This window comes from Elephas maximus, chromosome 1, assembly GCF_024166365.1.
Source record: "Elephas maximus indicus isolate mEleMax1 chromosome 1, mEleMax1 primary haplotype, whole genome shotgun sequence".
NCBI lineage: Eukaryota > Metazoa > Chordata > Mammalia > Proboscidea > Elephantidae > Elephas > Elephas maximus.
The window spans coordinates 31669430-31686461 of NC_064819.1; the positions used below are offsets into that span (position 1 = coordinate 31669430).

The following is a 17032-nucleotide window of genomic DNA, read 5'->3' on the forward strand; positions in this document are numbered from 1 at the left end:
TTATAAAGACCAAGGCTCTGAGAGCAAAATCCATAAAGTCATGAACAATGTGAGTAAGAAGAAAGTGGATTTATGCACTAACTCCTTGAATCCCAGACTTAGAAATTGAATTAAACCAAACTAAAAAGCCAACCCATTGCCGTCGAGTCAATTTCAACTCACAGCGACCCTATATGACAGAGTAGAACTGCCCCATAGGGATTCCAAGGAGTGGCTGGTAGATTTGAACTGCTGATCTTTTGGTTAGCGACCGAGCTCTTATCTCCTGCACCACCAGGGCTCCAGAAATCTGATTAGGACTAATAACTGCAATTCAGATTTCACATAGTCTATAGTCTACCAGGGAAGCCATTACTCCAAAATATGTCATAAAAAGTTAAGTTTAGGAAAAAAGGATTTTATTTATGTCTGCACCGCCCATGGGCTATTAAAAGGGAACAAAGAGGTTCACGAACATCAAGAACAGTCGTGGCCCCTTTTGTTTGGGGACCACTGTCAAAGATGAATGACCAGGATGGATAGAACATCATCTGACTTAGGGAGGCAGTCCTGACGTTCTGTTGGCTGTAGGTCTAGAACTCAAAGATGAAATGAAACCACAGCCAGCCCAGGCGAACAAATCATCCCACTGTAATAAGTGCCCACCTCGCCCTCAAGAGTAAATGTGCATACTGGAAAAATAACCAAAAAACTGGGAACCAAAACCATCCGTAACTGCCGTTACAGTCACCAGTAGTCCCCACCTGCAACTAAAATTGTGATTTTGTTATCATCTGAGAAATCATTCCAAAAAAACACGTTCCCTCTTTTCTGGCAGGGTGATGCTCACTGTCCAGTTCTCGAAAACTTGACAAGTTAAACTTGCCAAGGCAGCAGAGTCTGTCTTCTGGGCCACTGGGCCATGGTGTACCCATACGCTCGGCTGGCTGACGTAGTCTGGGAAAGCCGCCACCGAGGAGATCTGCTGCGGCTGTTGGCAGTAGTGATCTGCTCGCAAGCATGACTCATCGGGGCTGCTTCCCAGGCTGCTCACACACAGCCTTTCCAGAAGCTGGAAAGAAGCCAAAGGGTGATGAGAAGTCCTTTTTCCTGAATGTGCATCCACAGGATAAAGGAAGAGCCACTAGCTGTGACAGTCAGTGAAGAGTGTCCTGAGCACCTGTTAAAGTTGTTTAAAGTAGCAGAGGTCTTTTCAGGCTTCTGAGCAAGCAGGCTCCGTAATGGTAACAGCAAGAGGGGAAGGGAAAGAGGTAAGGAAGGGGCTGCTCACACCGATGGCGGACCAGACGTGGTGCCAGCTGCTGTCTGCACCTGGTCTCACTCTTGTCCTTGAGGCGGGGTAAGGAAGACCATGTTTCCCTGTTTTATATGTGCCTCTGTGGAGACTCTGAGAAGTTAAGGAAGTTTCCCAAGGGTCATGCTAGGAAGTAGCGAAGCTGAAAACTGAAACTAGCTGTTTAGTTTTCTACCTAACTTAATTTATCTAATTACTTATTTAATCTATCTAACTAGCAAAGGCATTCAGCTGTGTGGATCATAATAAATTATGGATAACCTTATGAAGAATGGGAATTCCAGAACACTTAATTGTGCTAGTGAGGAACCTGTACAAAGACCAAGAGGCAGTTGTTCGAACAGAACAAGGAGCTACTGTGTGTTCTAAAATGAGGAAAGGTAGGCATTAGGGTTGTATCCTTTCACCGTACTTATTCAATCTGTATGCAGAGCAAATAATTCGAGAAGCGGACTATATGAAGAAGAACTCAGTGTCAGGATTGGAGGAAGACTCCTAAACAACCTGCAGTATGCAGATGACACAAGCTTGCTTGCTGAAAGTGAAAAGGACTTAAAGCACTTACTGATGAAGATCAAAGACCACAGCCTTCGGTATGGGTTCCACTTCAACATGAAGAAAACAGAAATCCTCACAACTGGACCAATAAGCCGCATCCTGATAAATGGAGAAAAGATTGAGGTTGTCAAGGATTTCATTTTACTTGGACCCACAATCAACACCCATGGAAGCAGCAGTCAGGAAATCGAATGACCACATTGCATTGGGCATATCTACTGCAAAAGACCTATTTATAGTGTTAAAAAGCAAAGATGTCACTTTAAGGACTAAGGTGCATGTGACCCAAACCGTGATGTTTTCATTTGCTTCATATGCATGCAAAAGCTGGACAATGAATAAAGGAAATAGAAGAATTGATACCTTAGAATTACGGTGTTGGTGAAGAATATTGAATATACAATGAACTGCCATAAGAACAACAAATCTGTCTAGAAAGAAGTATAACCAGAGTGCTTCTTAGAAGCAAGGATGGCAGGACTACATCTCACATACTCTGGACATGTTATCAGGAGGGACCAGTCCCTAGAGAAGGACATCATGCTTGGTAAAGTAGAGAGTCAGTGAAAAAGAGGAAGACCTTCAGTGAGATGGATTGACACAGTGGCTGCAACAGTGAGCTCAAGCATAGCAACGATTGTGAGGATGGTGCAGGACCAGGCAGTGTTTCCTTCTGTCAGAACTGGCTTGACAGTACCTGACAACAACACAACAACTAGCAGTTTACTTAATCTCTCATACCCTAAATTTCCTCTTCTGCAAAACAGCCATCAATAATAGCAACTTCACAGGGTTATTGATTAATAATACATGACATGCCTGGTACATAGTAGGCTTAGTGAATTTTATTTCCCCATCTAATCCTATGTTTATAGAATATCTTGTGTAAAGGATGAAAAGAAGCTGAAGGAAGGTCAGATTTAGGCCTTAAATTGTATCCTAGCTTACCAGTTACCATTGAGTTGATTCCAACTCATAGTGACCCCATGAGTGCCATAGTAGAACTGGGTTCCACCAAGTTTTCAGTGGCTGATTTTTTGGAAAAAGATCACTGAGCCTTTCGTCCAAGGAGCAGTGGGGTGATAGTGTTGACCTGTAAGAATGTATCCTTGTTGAGGGAGCTGAATGAGAAAATAACATTAAGGTCGTTGTTGGCTTTGTTCTTTGACCAGTAAAAAAATGACATGACTAAAATATTTGGTGAAGCCAGTTTGAGTAGCTTGTTCAGCTCAATTTAATATAGATTATGGCAATTGCTATGGCTCATAGGAAAATTGCTCTAACATAGGGCCTATACTCAAGCCCGTTTCAGGGGAAAGATAACTTATATCCAATAATTTAGAATATGAGGCAAAATGACATACCTAGACTCTCACTAGACTCTCAGAGAAAGTTGGATGAAAAAGGAGCAGATCCAGGCAGAGAAGATAGAGGAGAGGTTTATAGGGAGGGGAAGGAAGACATTGAAGATAACTTTGAGACTCCAGTCCTGGATTCCTTGTGGGATGAATTCCCTGGTCCAGATAGAGCATTCAGGAAGACCAGTGGGAAACCAGGCCTTCGGAAGGCTGAGTCCAGAGTTCGTGGAGTCCCATAGATCTCTAACGCGGGGCAGTGGTGGTTCGATGGTAGAATTCTCGCCTTCCACAGGGTTTGATCCCCAGCCAGCGCACCTCATGCGCAGCCACCACCTGTCTGTCAGTGGAGGCTTGTGTGTTGCTATGACACTGAACAGGTTTCAGCAGAGCTTCCAGACTAAGACAGACTAGGAAGAAAGGCCTGGAGATCTACTTCTGAAAATCAGCCAGTGAAAACCCTTATGAATTACAATGAATTACCCACAACCAATCATGGGGATGGTGCAGGACTGGGCAGTTTTGTTCCCTCGTGCATGAGATCGTCATGTGTTAAGGGCTGACTGGTAGTCAGCTGTTAACAACAATAGGTCTGTTGCAGCAAGCCACCCCTCTCTTTCTGTCCATGGGGCAATGCAGCCCCAGAAGCTGCCCTTGCCCCTACCCGCAAGATTGGTTGAGGATTGTTGAGCAGAATGGGAATTGGCAGACTCTGACCTGTGTTAGGAAGATAACTCTGGTATGACTGCAAAGAATAGACTAGGAGAGTCACCCACTGGCCTTGTAGCTGTGAGGAAATTATCTGTGAACTCGCCTAGCAACCAGATTTCCTAAGCCGAAGATTAGTCTAATAAAGCCCTTTGCTCATTTGGATTTTATTTACCAGTTAAGATTCACAGACATATGAAAATTAAGTTACATTGAAATTTATGCACTGAGGTTAAAGTCACATGAAATCAAACAGCTGATAGAATTCAGGATGTACAGGCAACTTCTTTTCAATGTCCCTGGCACAGTTATTTAAATTTTCTTAGCTTAAGAATAGGAGAAAGGTTGTGTGTGACATGAATATTTCTGATATTTTAGACAGAATTAACAACTTGCAAATCACTGTTAAAACAGCATCCACTTTTTTTAAGAAGACATTTTCCCCATATACAAAATATACCCATTGCCCATGGCCGTCGAGTCAATTCTGACTCTTAGTGACCCTATAGGACAGAGTAGAACTGCCTCCTAGTGTTTTCAAGGAGCAGCTGGTGGATTCCAGCCTGTAAAAGCTAATTTAACCAGCAAGAAAATTGAGCTAATTACTAACAATACTAGCTGGGAAGTTCAAGATTTTGGATAAAAGAGACCCTGGGAAATTTTGGAAATAGGCAAAGTCTAGTTAGCACTATATTTGGGACCCACCCCTCCCTTTTCTCTAATACTTTCCCATTTCCATAATGTTTTAAGACTGTTTCCTTCCATCCCCTTGAGCCTGCTTTTCAACCTATGAAATGTCCTAAAGCCCTCCCTCCCCACCCCTCTCTTCCCTCTTGGGAGTTCCCTTCCCACCCGCAATGCAGCTGATCTGGACTAGGAAAAAAAAAAAAAGACAGTTGCCACGGAGTCTGTTCGGACTCAGAGTGACCGCCTGAGTGTCAGAGTAGAACTGGGCTCCGTAAGGTTTTCAATGGCTGACTCTTCCGAAGTAGATCACCAGGCCTTTCTTCCGAGGCACCTCTGCATGGACTTCAACCTCCAACCTTTCTGAAGGCAGCCAAGCACATTAACTATTTGTACCACCCAGGGAATGCTGATCTAGATTTAAAAAAAAAAAAAAAAAAATTTTTTTAAGGTAGGAGAAAATCTAGATGAACTACTTGACAGCAAAGTATGACATGGGCAGCTGACAGCTCCTTAACCCTTAAGGAAAAATTTGCATTTTAAAAAGGGACTGCCTGGTTATCCAAAGGGGTCTTTAAGCAGTGGCTTTTTCATGCACTGACTTGGAGAGGAGGAAAGGATGTGCCTGGAAAAGGCCAGTGGGGTGGCACACACACGGCAAACCAGCCAGATAGGAGTCTGCTCCCACAAAAGAGTCTTCATGTGGCTGCTGCTTTTAAAAAATTCTTATTGTTCTCCACGTCAAAAAACACGGAGTCTTAGTAAAAATGGAGGTTTTCTCCTCTCCCCCCAGGAAGTCCAGCAGTGGGAGAGGAGAACACAGTCACCCATTCATGAAGCTTGTCTCTCTCTCTGAGGCTGTGCCTCTGGGACCACCGGGGAACTTGGCTAGGGATGATGCCCTTGGAGAGGTTTCCTTTCCACCATCTTCAGTATCTTCCACCACACCCCCCGCCCCATTTCATAGGGAAGATTCTGGTAATTATTCAGTGATTCTTACTTGACATACCTCTTCATTTATTTTCTCAGGTTTTCATAATTTACAATGCCAGAAAATGCTTAAAACTTTTAACATTTCATGTCATTATCACTCTCAATACTTTAAATGAAGAGGGTGGTTCTGGGCCTTCATATCTGCCTTACCTTTTCTACCTCAGAATTAGGTCTAATAGCTTCTCTTTCTAAGAAATGTGGTAATATAACAAATAATACCGTCACCTTAAATTAGCAGATGCCATCGCTTTAAAAGAGTTGGAACTGAAATTGGTTTCCAAGCAGTCCTAAAATCACAAAGTACAATTGTTTAACTAATTTGATTCGGCGAAAATGTTGCTATTTCTCCTAAAATGTTAATTATCAACTGAAAATTTACTATCAAAACTTTTCAAATATATATAGTTCTTCATAGACATTAAAATAAGATTTTTTACAAAATTCCTTTGGACTAAGAAATTGGCCCTTTTTTTCCTTCAATTTTTAAAACATATATTTCTTCAGGAAACACTGGTGGTGTAGTAGTTAAGTGCTGCAGGTGCTAACCAAAAGGTCAGCAGTTCGAATCCACCAGGCGTGTCTTGGAAACTCCATGGGACAGTTCTACTCTGTCCTATAGGGTCACTATGAGTTGGAATCGACTAAATAGCGACGAGTTTCTTTCCTTTTTTTTTTTTTGGTATATTTCTTCAAAATGTTGTTGTTGTTAGGTGCCATTGAGTTGGTTCTGATTCATAGTGACCTTGTATACAACAGAGGGCAACACTGCCCGGTCCTGCGCCATCCTCACAGTTGTCGTTGTGCTTGAGCCCCTTGTTGCAGCCACTGTGTCAGTCCATCTCATTGAGAGCCTTCCTCTTCTTCAGTGACTCTCTACTTTACCACGCATGTTGTCCTTCCCCAGGGACTGGTCCCTCTGGTCCCAAACCTGTTGCCATTTGATTCCATTCAGACTCATGGCAGCTCCGTTTGTGTCAGAGCAGAACTCTGCTCCACAGGGTTTTCAATGGCTGTTTTTTTGAAAGTAGATCACCAGCTCTTTCTTCTGAGCCACCTCTGGGTAGAATCCAATCTTTTAGTTAGTAGCCAAATGCATTAACCGTCTGTGCTACCTCGGGAACACGCACACACATATATGCATAGGCGTGTATATATGGCAGCAACGAGTGGTTTGGTCTTTAGTCAGTTTTCTTGGTCCATTATTTGAATTCACCGTCCGTCTGTCAGTTTGTCATACTCTGGTGGCTTGTGTGTTGCTGTGATGCTGGAAGCTATACCACTGGTATTTCAAATACCAGCAGGGTCACCCATGGTAGACAGGTTTCAGCAGAGTTCCCAGACTAAGGCAGACTGGAAAGAAAGGGCCTGGCCATCTGCTTCTGAAAATTAGCCGATGAAAACCCTATGATCACAACAGAAAATTACCAGATGAAAGTGCTAGAAGATGAGCCCCCTGGGTTGGAAGGCACTGAAAATACACAATGGCTGCAACAGTGGGCTCTACACCAGCGATCCTGAAGAGGCGTAGGACCAGGCGGTGTTTCTCTCTGTTGGACCTGGGTTGCCATGAGTCAGAGCTGACTCTGTGGCAACAAGCAGCAACAACTTCATTTGAATAAAAGAACCAGATAAACAGGTTTTTATTTGAATATGCCCTCTTTCCTCCTAGAGCTTTCAGAAACCTAAAGTTAAAATTTCCCCCAAACTACTCTGGCTCCAATTTTGCTTTCATCTAAAAATCAGAAGCAATCACACTTGTTTTGATGTTTTACACTATAAGCAGAGGGAAGTTTTGATCACACAAATCTCTCACCTTACACAGAAGAAAGTAGATGCCCAGGGAGATGAAGCGACTTGATCCAGATCCCACAGCTGGTTAGTAATATTGGGGTCTGTGTTGTACATGAATAGGTAGCTTTTGCCCAGCACTTCCTAGGGTCAGACACTGTGCTGGGTGCTTTCTCTACGTTACCTCACTCAGGCCCTATGAGTAGATATTAAGGAGCCATCAGTTGTTGTTGTTAAGTGCCGTCGAGTTGATTCCGACTCATAGTGACCCTATAGGACAGAGCAGCACTGCCCTATAGGGCTTCCTTCCAAGGAGCAGCTGGTGGATTTGAATTGCCAACCTTTTGGTTAGCAGCTAAGCTCTTGACCACTACACGACCAGGGTTTCCCAAGCCAATCATAAGTGCCACTGATTAAGCCTTTCTTTGTGCTAAACATTTTCTAAGATTGTCTCTAATCACCACGACAACCCTGTGACGTAAATGTAATTATCCCTATTTTACAGATGAGAGAATTAAGTGGCAGAGAATTTAAGCCCTGACCAAGGCTACTTTTAAATGAAAAGTATGCCAGCTATTCGTACCCAGGTCTGCCTCTCAAACCCAAGTTTAATGCTCTTTTGATTTTTTAAGAGGTTTTCAAATTATAGGTCACAATGGTGATAGTGAACTCCATTTAGGGGTTTCACCAGCATTTAAAAATAAATAAATAAATAAAAAGAACAGAGTACAGTGGAATAAACCTAACCAAACCTGCTGCCATTAAGTTGATTCTCACTCATAGCAACCCTATAGGACAGAGTAGAACTGCCCCATAGGGTTTCCAAGGCTGTTAATCTTTACGGAAGCAGACCACCACATCTTTCTCCCACAGATTAGTTGGTGAGTTTGAACTGCCAACCTTTCAATTATCAGCCAAGTGCTTTAACCACTGCACTACCAGGGCTCCTGCAGTGGAATAGCATAATTAAAAAAGAGTGTATCTCCATCCACCTATGGTCACCTAATCTTCGACAAGGGCCCAAAATCCATCAAATGGGGAAAAGACAGTCTTTTTAACAAATGGTGCAGGCAAAACTGGATGTCCATCTGCAAAAAAATGAAACACATACCTCACACCATATACAAAAACTAATTCAAAATCATCAAAGACCTAAATGTAAAGCCCCAAACTATGAAGTTCATAGAAGAAAAAATAGAATCAACGTTACAGGCCCTAATACACGGCATTAACAGGATACAAAACACAACCAGCAACACACAAACACTCCAGAAGATAAGCTAGATAACTGGGATCTCCTAAAAATTAAACACTTAGGCTTATCAAAAGACTTCAGCAAAAGAGTAAAAAAGAGAACCTGCAGACTGGGAAAAAATATTTGGTTATTATAAATCAGACAAAGATCTGATCTCTAAAATCCACAAGAAAATCTAACACCTCTACAACAACAACAAAAAGAACCCCAAATAATCCAATTAAAAAATGGGCAAAGGAAATGAGCAGACCCTTCACCAAAGAAGACATTCAAGTGGCCAACAGACACGTGAGGCAATGCTCGCAATCACTAGCCATTAGAGAAATGCAAATCAACGTTGAGTTATTGCTGTGAGATACCATCTCACCCTGGCATTACTGGCACAAATCAAAAAAACAGGAAATAACAAATGTTGGAGAGGCTTTGGGGAGATTGAAACTCTTATGCACTGCTGGTAGGAATGCAAAATGATACAACCATTTTGGAAAACGATCTGGTGCTTCCTTAGAAAGCTAGAAATAGAAATATTATGTGATCCAGCAGTCTCACTCCTGGGGGAATAAGAGTCGTCACACGAATAGACATATGCACACCCATGTTCACTGCAGCATTGTTCACAATAGCAAAAAGATGGAAACAACCTAGATGCCCATCAACAGATGAATGGATAAACAAACTATGGTACATACACACAATGGAGTACTATGCAACGATAAAGAACAATGATGAATCTGTGAAGCATCTCATAACATGGATGAATCTAGAGGACATTATGCTGAGTGATATAAGTCAATCACAAAAGGACAAATATAGTATGAGACCACTACTGTAAAAACTCATGAAAAGGTTTACACACAAAAAAGAAATAACCTTTGGTTACCAGGGAGAGGAGGGGTGGAATGGAAAAACAATAAATAGACAGTTGATAAGTGGAAAGTTGGGTGAAGGGTATGACAGTCACACAATACTGAGGAATCCAGCACGACTTGTACAAGACAAGGTCATGGGAGCTCCACAGACACATCTAAATTCCCTGAGGGAGTGAATTGCTTGGCTGAGGGCTATGGGACCATGGTCTTGGGGAACATCTAGCTCAATTGGTATAACATAGTTTATAAAGAAAGAGTTCTACATTCTACATTGGTGAGTAGCGTCTGGGGTCTTTAAAGCCTGTGAGTGGCCATCTAGGATACTCCACTGGTCTCACCCCTTCAGGAGCAAGGAAAAATGAAGAAAACTAAAGATACAAGAGAAAGATTAGCCCAAAGGACTAATGGATCACATCTACCATGGCCTCCACCAGACTGAGTCCAGTACAACTGGATGGTACCGGGCTACCACCACTGACTGCTCTGACAGGGATCACAGTAGAGGGTCCTGGACAGAGCTGAAGAAAAATATAGAGCAAAATTCTAACTCAAAAGGAAAGACCAGACTTGCTGACCTGACAGAGACTGGAGGAACCCTGAGAGTATGGCCCCTGGACACCCTTTCAGCTCAGTGATGAGGTCACTCCTGAGGATCACCCTTCAGCCAAAGATTGAACAGGCTCATGGAACAAAACAACACTTAAGGGGCGCACCAGCTCTGGGGCAAGGACTAGAAGGCAGGAGGGGACAGGAAAGCTGGTAATAGGGAACCCAGGTTTCAGAAGGGAGAGTGTTGACATGTCGTGGGATTGTTAACCAATGTCATAGAACAATGTGTGTACTAACCGTTTGATGAGAAACTAGTTCTGTAAATCTTCATTTGAAGTACAAAAAAAAAAAAAAGTGTATCACATGTAGTTAAGGAAAGTTAAAATGTAACTGAAAAAGGGTTTTTTAGTAGTATATATGGTTGTGCGTGTTGTGATATAAACATACTTCTTGTGGGTTATGGTAGGATTTTGAAAACTACTGCACTACAACACAATATCTAAGCCTTAGCAAAACACTGGGAAACAGTCCAGTGAACTACCTCACTCTAGGCTCTGGTTAAAGAATTCCCCACGTCTGCTGTGGGTCCCTCCCGTTAATCCTAAGTGGGGCCAGTGTTGTACTCCAGCCAGACTTGATTGGCAGAGCAGTTTCCCTCCACCCCACCCCACCCCAGTTGTCTGACATATGGCAGGAACATAATGGGTTGAAGGCATTTCAGCATGCTCGTGAGGGCACCTCATAACAGAGTCTGTAAATTAAAGGGACGTCATCATTTAGTGTAAAAGAGGACAAAGTCTATACCTACACCTTGTTGTTGTTGTTAGGTGCTGTCGAGTCAGTTCCGACTCAAAGCGACCCTACGCACAACAGAACGAAACACTGCCCGGTTCTGAGCCATCCTTACAATCGTTGTTATGCTTGAACTCATTGTTGCAGCCACTTGAGTTATTGCTATTTTCGGTCACTAGGTTATTATGAAATAAGAAGCCCTACACTCTGTCCCGCCCAGTTTGTCTACTGTGGTGGCTTGTGTGTTGCTGTGATGCTGGAAGCTATGCCACCAGCATTTCAAATACCAGCTGGGTCACCCATGGTGGACAGGTCTCAGTAGAGCTTCCAGACTAAAACAGACTAGGAAGAAGGCCTACTTCCACAAACTAGCTGGTGAAAACCCTATGGATCACAACAGTGTATTGTCCCATACAATGCTGGAAGATGAGCTCCCTAGGTTGGAAGGCACTCAAAATACACAGTGGCCACAACAATGGACAACAGTTCCTTCTTATGTGCATGGGGTCACCATGAGCCAGAGCCGACTGGATGGCAACTGCCAACAACCACAATAGATCAGTAGAGTTGGAAACAGCACAGTTCATTTGTAAGCAAGAACAAGTTCTACAGTAAGAGGAAGTTTTGTTAGTAACAGTGGTTACTCTTTATACAGGCCCTGTATTGTGTATTGAGGATCCAAAGATAAATAGGCCCTCGGGGAGCTCAAAGTCCAGTGGGTATTTCAGGCAAAGATAACATCATAGATGCAGTGCTGCAAAGGGATATTAAGTGATATTTACTGCCGTGTTAGTGTAATTCAGCTTTTATATAGAAAATGGTTGTTGTTGTTAGGTGCCGTCGAGTCATAGTGACCCTAAGTACAAAAGAAAGAAACACTGCCCTATCCTGCACCATTCTCACAATTGTTATGCTTGAGCCCACTGTTGCAGCCGCTGTGTCAGTCCATTTCGTTGAGGGTCTTCCTCTCTTTTGCTGATGCTCTACTTTACTAAGCATGATATTCTTCTCCAGGGACTGATCCCTCCTGATAACATGTCCAAAGTATGTAAGACGCAGTCTTGCTGTGCTTGCTTCTCAGGAACATTCTGGTTGTACTTCTCCCACGACAGATTTGTTCTTTTTTTGGTAGTCCGTGGTATAGAAAATGGTAGTGCGGTAGAAATAACTAGATTGGTTTAAGTCCTGTGACTGCAATTTACTTTCATATGCTGCCTCATGGAAAATATTTTCTAATCTCTGGTCAAATATATAATAGAGGGAACTAAAAATTTAGATTCTTATTTGGACAACATCATATTTTAAAAGAAAAAATATACGAACTTGGAATGTAAGATTACTCTCATATTTTAGAGCTGAACTGGCAAAACTAGTAACCCAGATACTCTCTTATTTGTTAGTTTGCTTCTTGGATAGGATACCAGATTTAGGAATACATCTGCAAAAAAGATTGAAGATCCATGGTTTTCTTTCATTCAGCAAACGTTTTTTTAATTGCCAATCTCATGTTCCATGTGGGTGATAAGACCACCTTATCTTGACGGCTCTCTGTAAATTCCAGGGAGGTGTCTCGGCTCTCTGTAAATTCTGGGGAGGTGTCTCGTCCTGTGTTGTCAGTAGCTGGCTGAGTAGCCTGTCACTTTCAGAAGGAGACTTCCCCACAGTTCTTTCCCAGTCTGGGGAAAGCGCATCCTACAACTTGCAGCTCTAATTTGCAAGGAAAGTTTAGTTTACTTGTTAAGGCCCTCTCTGAATCTGCACTCTCGTTTCTGAGAATGTAAAACAACTTGTTTAAACAGAGCTGTCACTGGATTTATCCTTGGAAACCCTGGTGGCACAGTAATTAAGAGTTTGGCTGCTAACCAAAAGGTTGGCAGTTCAAATCCACCAACAGCTCCTTGGAAACCCTATGGGGCAGTTCTGCTCTGTCCAATAGGGTCACTATGAGTTGGAATCGACTCGACAGCAACAGGTTTTGTTTTGTTTTGGTTTAATGATGTTTCCACAGAGCCCTGGTGGCACAGTGGTTAAGAGCTTGGCTGCTAACCGAAAGGTCGGCAGTTCAAATCCACCAGCCACTCCTTGGAAACCCCATGGGGGTTCTACTCTGTCCTATAGGGTCGCTATTGGAATCAACTCAGTGGCAATGAGTTTGGTTTTGTTTTGGGTTTAGTGATGTTTCCACAGCGATGATTTAAAATATAGCTTGAAAAGGATAAATTGTGGTGCATCCGAACAGTGGAATACTACTTAGCACTAAAAAGGAATGAACTACTGATAGAGGTAACACCATGAATGCATCCTAAAGGTATTTTCTAAGTGAAAGAAAAACCAGTTGCCATTGAATCGAGTCCAACTGATAGAGACCCCGTGTGTGCCAGACTAGAACTATGCTCCATAGGGTTTCCAATGGCAGATTTTTCAGAAGTGGATTGCCACGCCCTTCTTCCCAGGTGCCTCTGGATGAACTTGAACCTCCAACCTTTTAGTTCGCAGGCAGGCTTGTGGACTTTCGATCACCAGTCTGTGAAAGTAGAAACTGGGCATATCTCATTTCTGCCTCTAGCCATCCTTTTTGGCCTTTGGCAAATGACAACTTCGCCAGGCCCCATGATTTATTTACCAAAATACTGGAGATATTGAATGAAATGATCTCTTTATTGTTTTTTCTAGCTCAAATTCTGAATCTTTTGCCCAGTACAACTAGATGGTTCCCGGCTGCCACGGCTGACTGCTCTGACCGGGATCACGATAGAGGGTCCTGGACAGAGCTGGAGAAAACTGTAGAACAAAATTCTAACTCACAAAAAAAAAAGAAAAGAGAGGCCAGACTTACTGGTCTGACAGACTGGAGAAACCCCGAGTGTGTGGCCCCAGGGTACCTTTATAGCTCAGTAATAAAGTCACTCCTGAGGTTCACTCTTCAGCCAAAGATTAGACAGGCCCATAAAACAAAATGAAACTAAAGGGACACACCAACCCAGGAGCAGGAGGGGACAGGAAAGCTGATAATGGGGAACCCAAGGTCAAGAAGGGGAGAGTGTTGACATGTTATGAGGTTGGCAACCAAGGTCGCAAAACAATAGGTATATTAATTGTTAATGAGAAACTGATTTGCTCTGTAAACTTTCATCTAAAGCACAAAAAAAAAAAAAAATTCTGAATCTTTTTTATGACCTAGTGGGGGAAAAAAAATTTTTTTTTTTTTTAGTGGGGAAAAGTACAATGTTAATAAAACCAAACCAAACCTATTGCCATCAACTCATAGTGACCCCATGTATTACAGACTAGAACTGCTCCATAGTGTTTTTTTTGGCTGTAATCTTCACGGAAGCAGATTGCCAGGCCTCTTTTTACAAGGTATGGCTGGGTGGGTTCAAACTGCCAACTTTCAGCCATCAAGTACAAACCGTTTGTGCCACCCAGGCTCCTACAATGTTGATAGTCTTTTATCGTTAAAGAAAAAAAGATCCGTACTTTTGAGAGTGAGTTTTGACATGAGCCTTGGTGGTACAACAATGCTTGGCTGGTAACTGGAAGGCTGGTGGTTCAAACCTACCCGGAGCTTCCACGGGAGAAAGACCTGGTGATCTCCCTTAAAGACCACAACCTAGAAAACCCTTTGGGGCAGTTCTGCTCTGTCGCACGGGGCCACTATGAGGTGAAAATTGACTCGATGGCACCTAACAAAGGGAGGGGAAACTGTAATAAATCCAAAGTGGTGGGGAAAGCCCGAGAAAGAAAGAGCAAGATGAGAAACTGTTGCTCATGGAGAACATTAAAAAAAAAAAAATGCCAAAACAAAGAAAGAAGTGGGGGTGGGAACATGGATTAAAAGGCCTCAAAAAAGTCAAATAGACTGTCTTACGAGAATTTCTTTCACCTTAGAATGAAGAAATAGTTGAAAGTAGTCAAGATATGGAGAACCCTGAACTGGAGCAGCTTGACAGCCTTGAAAATCTTTCCCCCAGCAGGTAAGATGGCAGAATCCATTTGTAGGAGTCATTTTTATCCCCTTGGGTCAGGGGAAGGAGGGCAAGGAGGAGACGATCATGTTTTATATCGCATCACTTTCCCAGGTAGAATCATAGTATTCTAAGTGCTAACCTTCATTTGCATCAGTTAAAAAGCAACAAGCCAAAGGGCTAAAAATGATCATCTTATAAACCAAGTTTCCAAGGATACCTGTTGCTGATTCTGACTCAGAGTGCCCCTTATAGGGCAGAGTAAACTGCCCCATAGAGTTTCCAGGGCTGTCATCTCTACAGAAGCAGACTGCCACATCTTTCTCCCGAGGAGCAGCTGGTGGCTTCAAACTGCTGACCTTCTGGTTAGCAGCCAAGCACTTAAACCACTGCACCACCAGGGCTCCCTTTCTGAGGATACCTAGTATTTAAAAAAAAAAAAAATTATTAAGTTAATTTTAATATTGATTGAATTGTTGGTTTTAGAGCATTTAAAGGCTGCTGGTCCCCAAAAGCCACAATTTATACAAATGTAAGACTAATTTTGGTCTACACAAAGGTGTTTCCATCCACATAAATGCTATGCAGTTCAGAAAGTCTGAATTAAGAAGGTAAAGACCAAAAGCATAAGGAGATTTTAATTTTTTTTAATGTTCTTTATACTAAAACCTCTGTGATTACTGCTATTCTGGCATAGTCCCGTTGTTTTTGGCCACACCACTTGACGTGAGCCGCATTTAACCCCAGATTCTGTCATGCTTGGCTTTTAGCAGGCTCTCAAAAACAAAAACACCTGTAGAGTGAATGAACAAATGTCTTTAGGAACTTGCCCCTTGATTAAAAGCCAGTATTAGTTTGATTAGACTACGTTGTATTCTTCCACTTTAAGGTTTACTTGAGCAAGCGTACGTGGGGCTCCTGCAGATTGAAGTATATCCTTGAGTTACAGTAAACGGCCCAGTACTGCATTTCTGAAAGTGAGAGCGTGCATAGTAGGGCTGTCCCTGTGAAAACCCCTCAGCGTTGTGTTCCGTTGTTCTCCTTAAGGGACAGTATCTTTTGGGGTGTTTCTGTTCCTAAAACCCATGCCTACTTTTATCATTTTAAACTCTAGTTAAATGGGTCCTTCCTTTAAGGTCATTGATGAATTGTTGTATTAATTTACAGGGAACCATTAAATCATACTTTTAAGGAGGCATACAAAGAAAAAAAGTCATGGCATTTAACTAATTAAACAAAAATATCTTTATGATTCTTGGAAAAGAACTTTAAGAAACAGTGAAACTAGCAAGGGGATTAAACAGGAGATAACCATTGCCGTCGAGTTGATTCTGACTCATAGCGACCCTATAGGACAGAGTAGAACTGCCTCATAGGGTTTCCAGGGAGCGCCTGGTGGCTTTGAACTGCTGACCTTCTGGACTGCAGCACCAGGGCCCCAGTGATTTTGCTCTATCACCAGCTTTCAGTAGATACCTGAAGACCACCAGGCTTTGCTGTCATAGTTTGATCTGTATTTCCTTAATCACTATATTTGAAAAAAATACAGTAGTCTCCCCTTATCTGCAGGGGATACATTCCAAGACCCCCATGGATACCTAAACTGCAGATAGTACTGAACCCTATATACTATGTTTATATAAAAACATAGTAAAAACATAAAAAACACAGTAAAAGATTAACAATAAGTGACCATAAAATAGAAGCACTTTATGACTTCTCTTTTGTGTATCTGAATTGCCAGCATCACCACTCTTGCACTTTGAGGTGGTTGTAAGTAAAATAAGGGTTACTTGACCACAAGCCCTGCGGACCGAAGTTGACTGAGGGTAACTAAAAACCATGGTAAGCAGAACCAAGGGTAAGGGGAGACTACTGTAATGATTCTGAGTACTGTGTAATAGCACTGTGCAAAGTCCCTACCTTCAGAGCCTACATACCCATGAGGGAAAGACACATGAAACAATTAGCAGGTAATACAGTGTACATGTGATTAAGTGTCTATGGTAGAGGAGGGCAGGTGGGTGTATTCGGTGGTGGAACAGGGTCAGGGATCGATTTCCAAGATTTTAATAGGTCCTTCCTGCACAGTTAGGAGAGAACTTGCCCCCACTCAGACATTCCAGTGTAAGTCATTTCACAAACAAAAGGTGTTTTAAGTGGCTCCCCCATGCAGAGGATACAGGAACCCTACATCCTGGGCACAGCAACAAGTCTGAACA

The 17032-nt window shown here is 42.5% G+C and overlaps 1 protein-coding gene across 2 annotated transcripts in view; it reads left to right on the plus strand.

Moving 5' to 3' along the window:
• Nucleotides 1-17032, plus strand: part of MCF2L2 (MCF.2 cell line derived transforming sequence-like 2) — a 224251-nt gene that overhangs the window by 124461 nt on the left and 82758 nt on the right. For both annotated transcript variants that reach the window (XM_049881580.1, XM_049881586.1), the window contains exon 15: nt 14734-14819. In XM_049881580.1, the coding sequence (XP_049737537.1) occupies nt 14734-14819 (86 nt within the window). The remainder of the gene's footprint in view (nt 1-14733; nt 14820-17032) is intronic.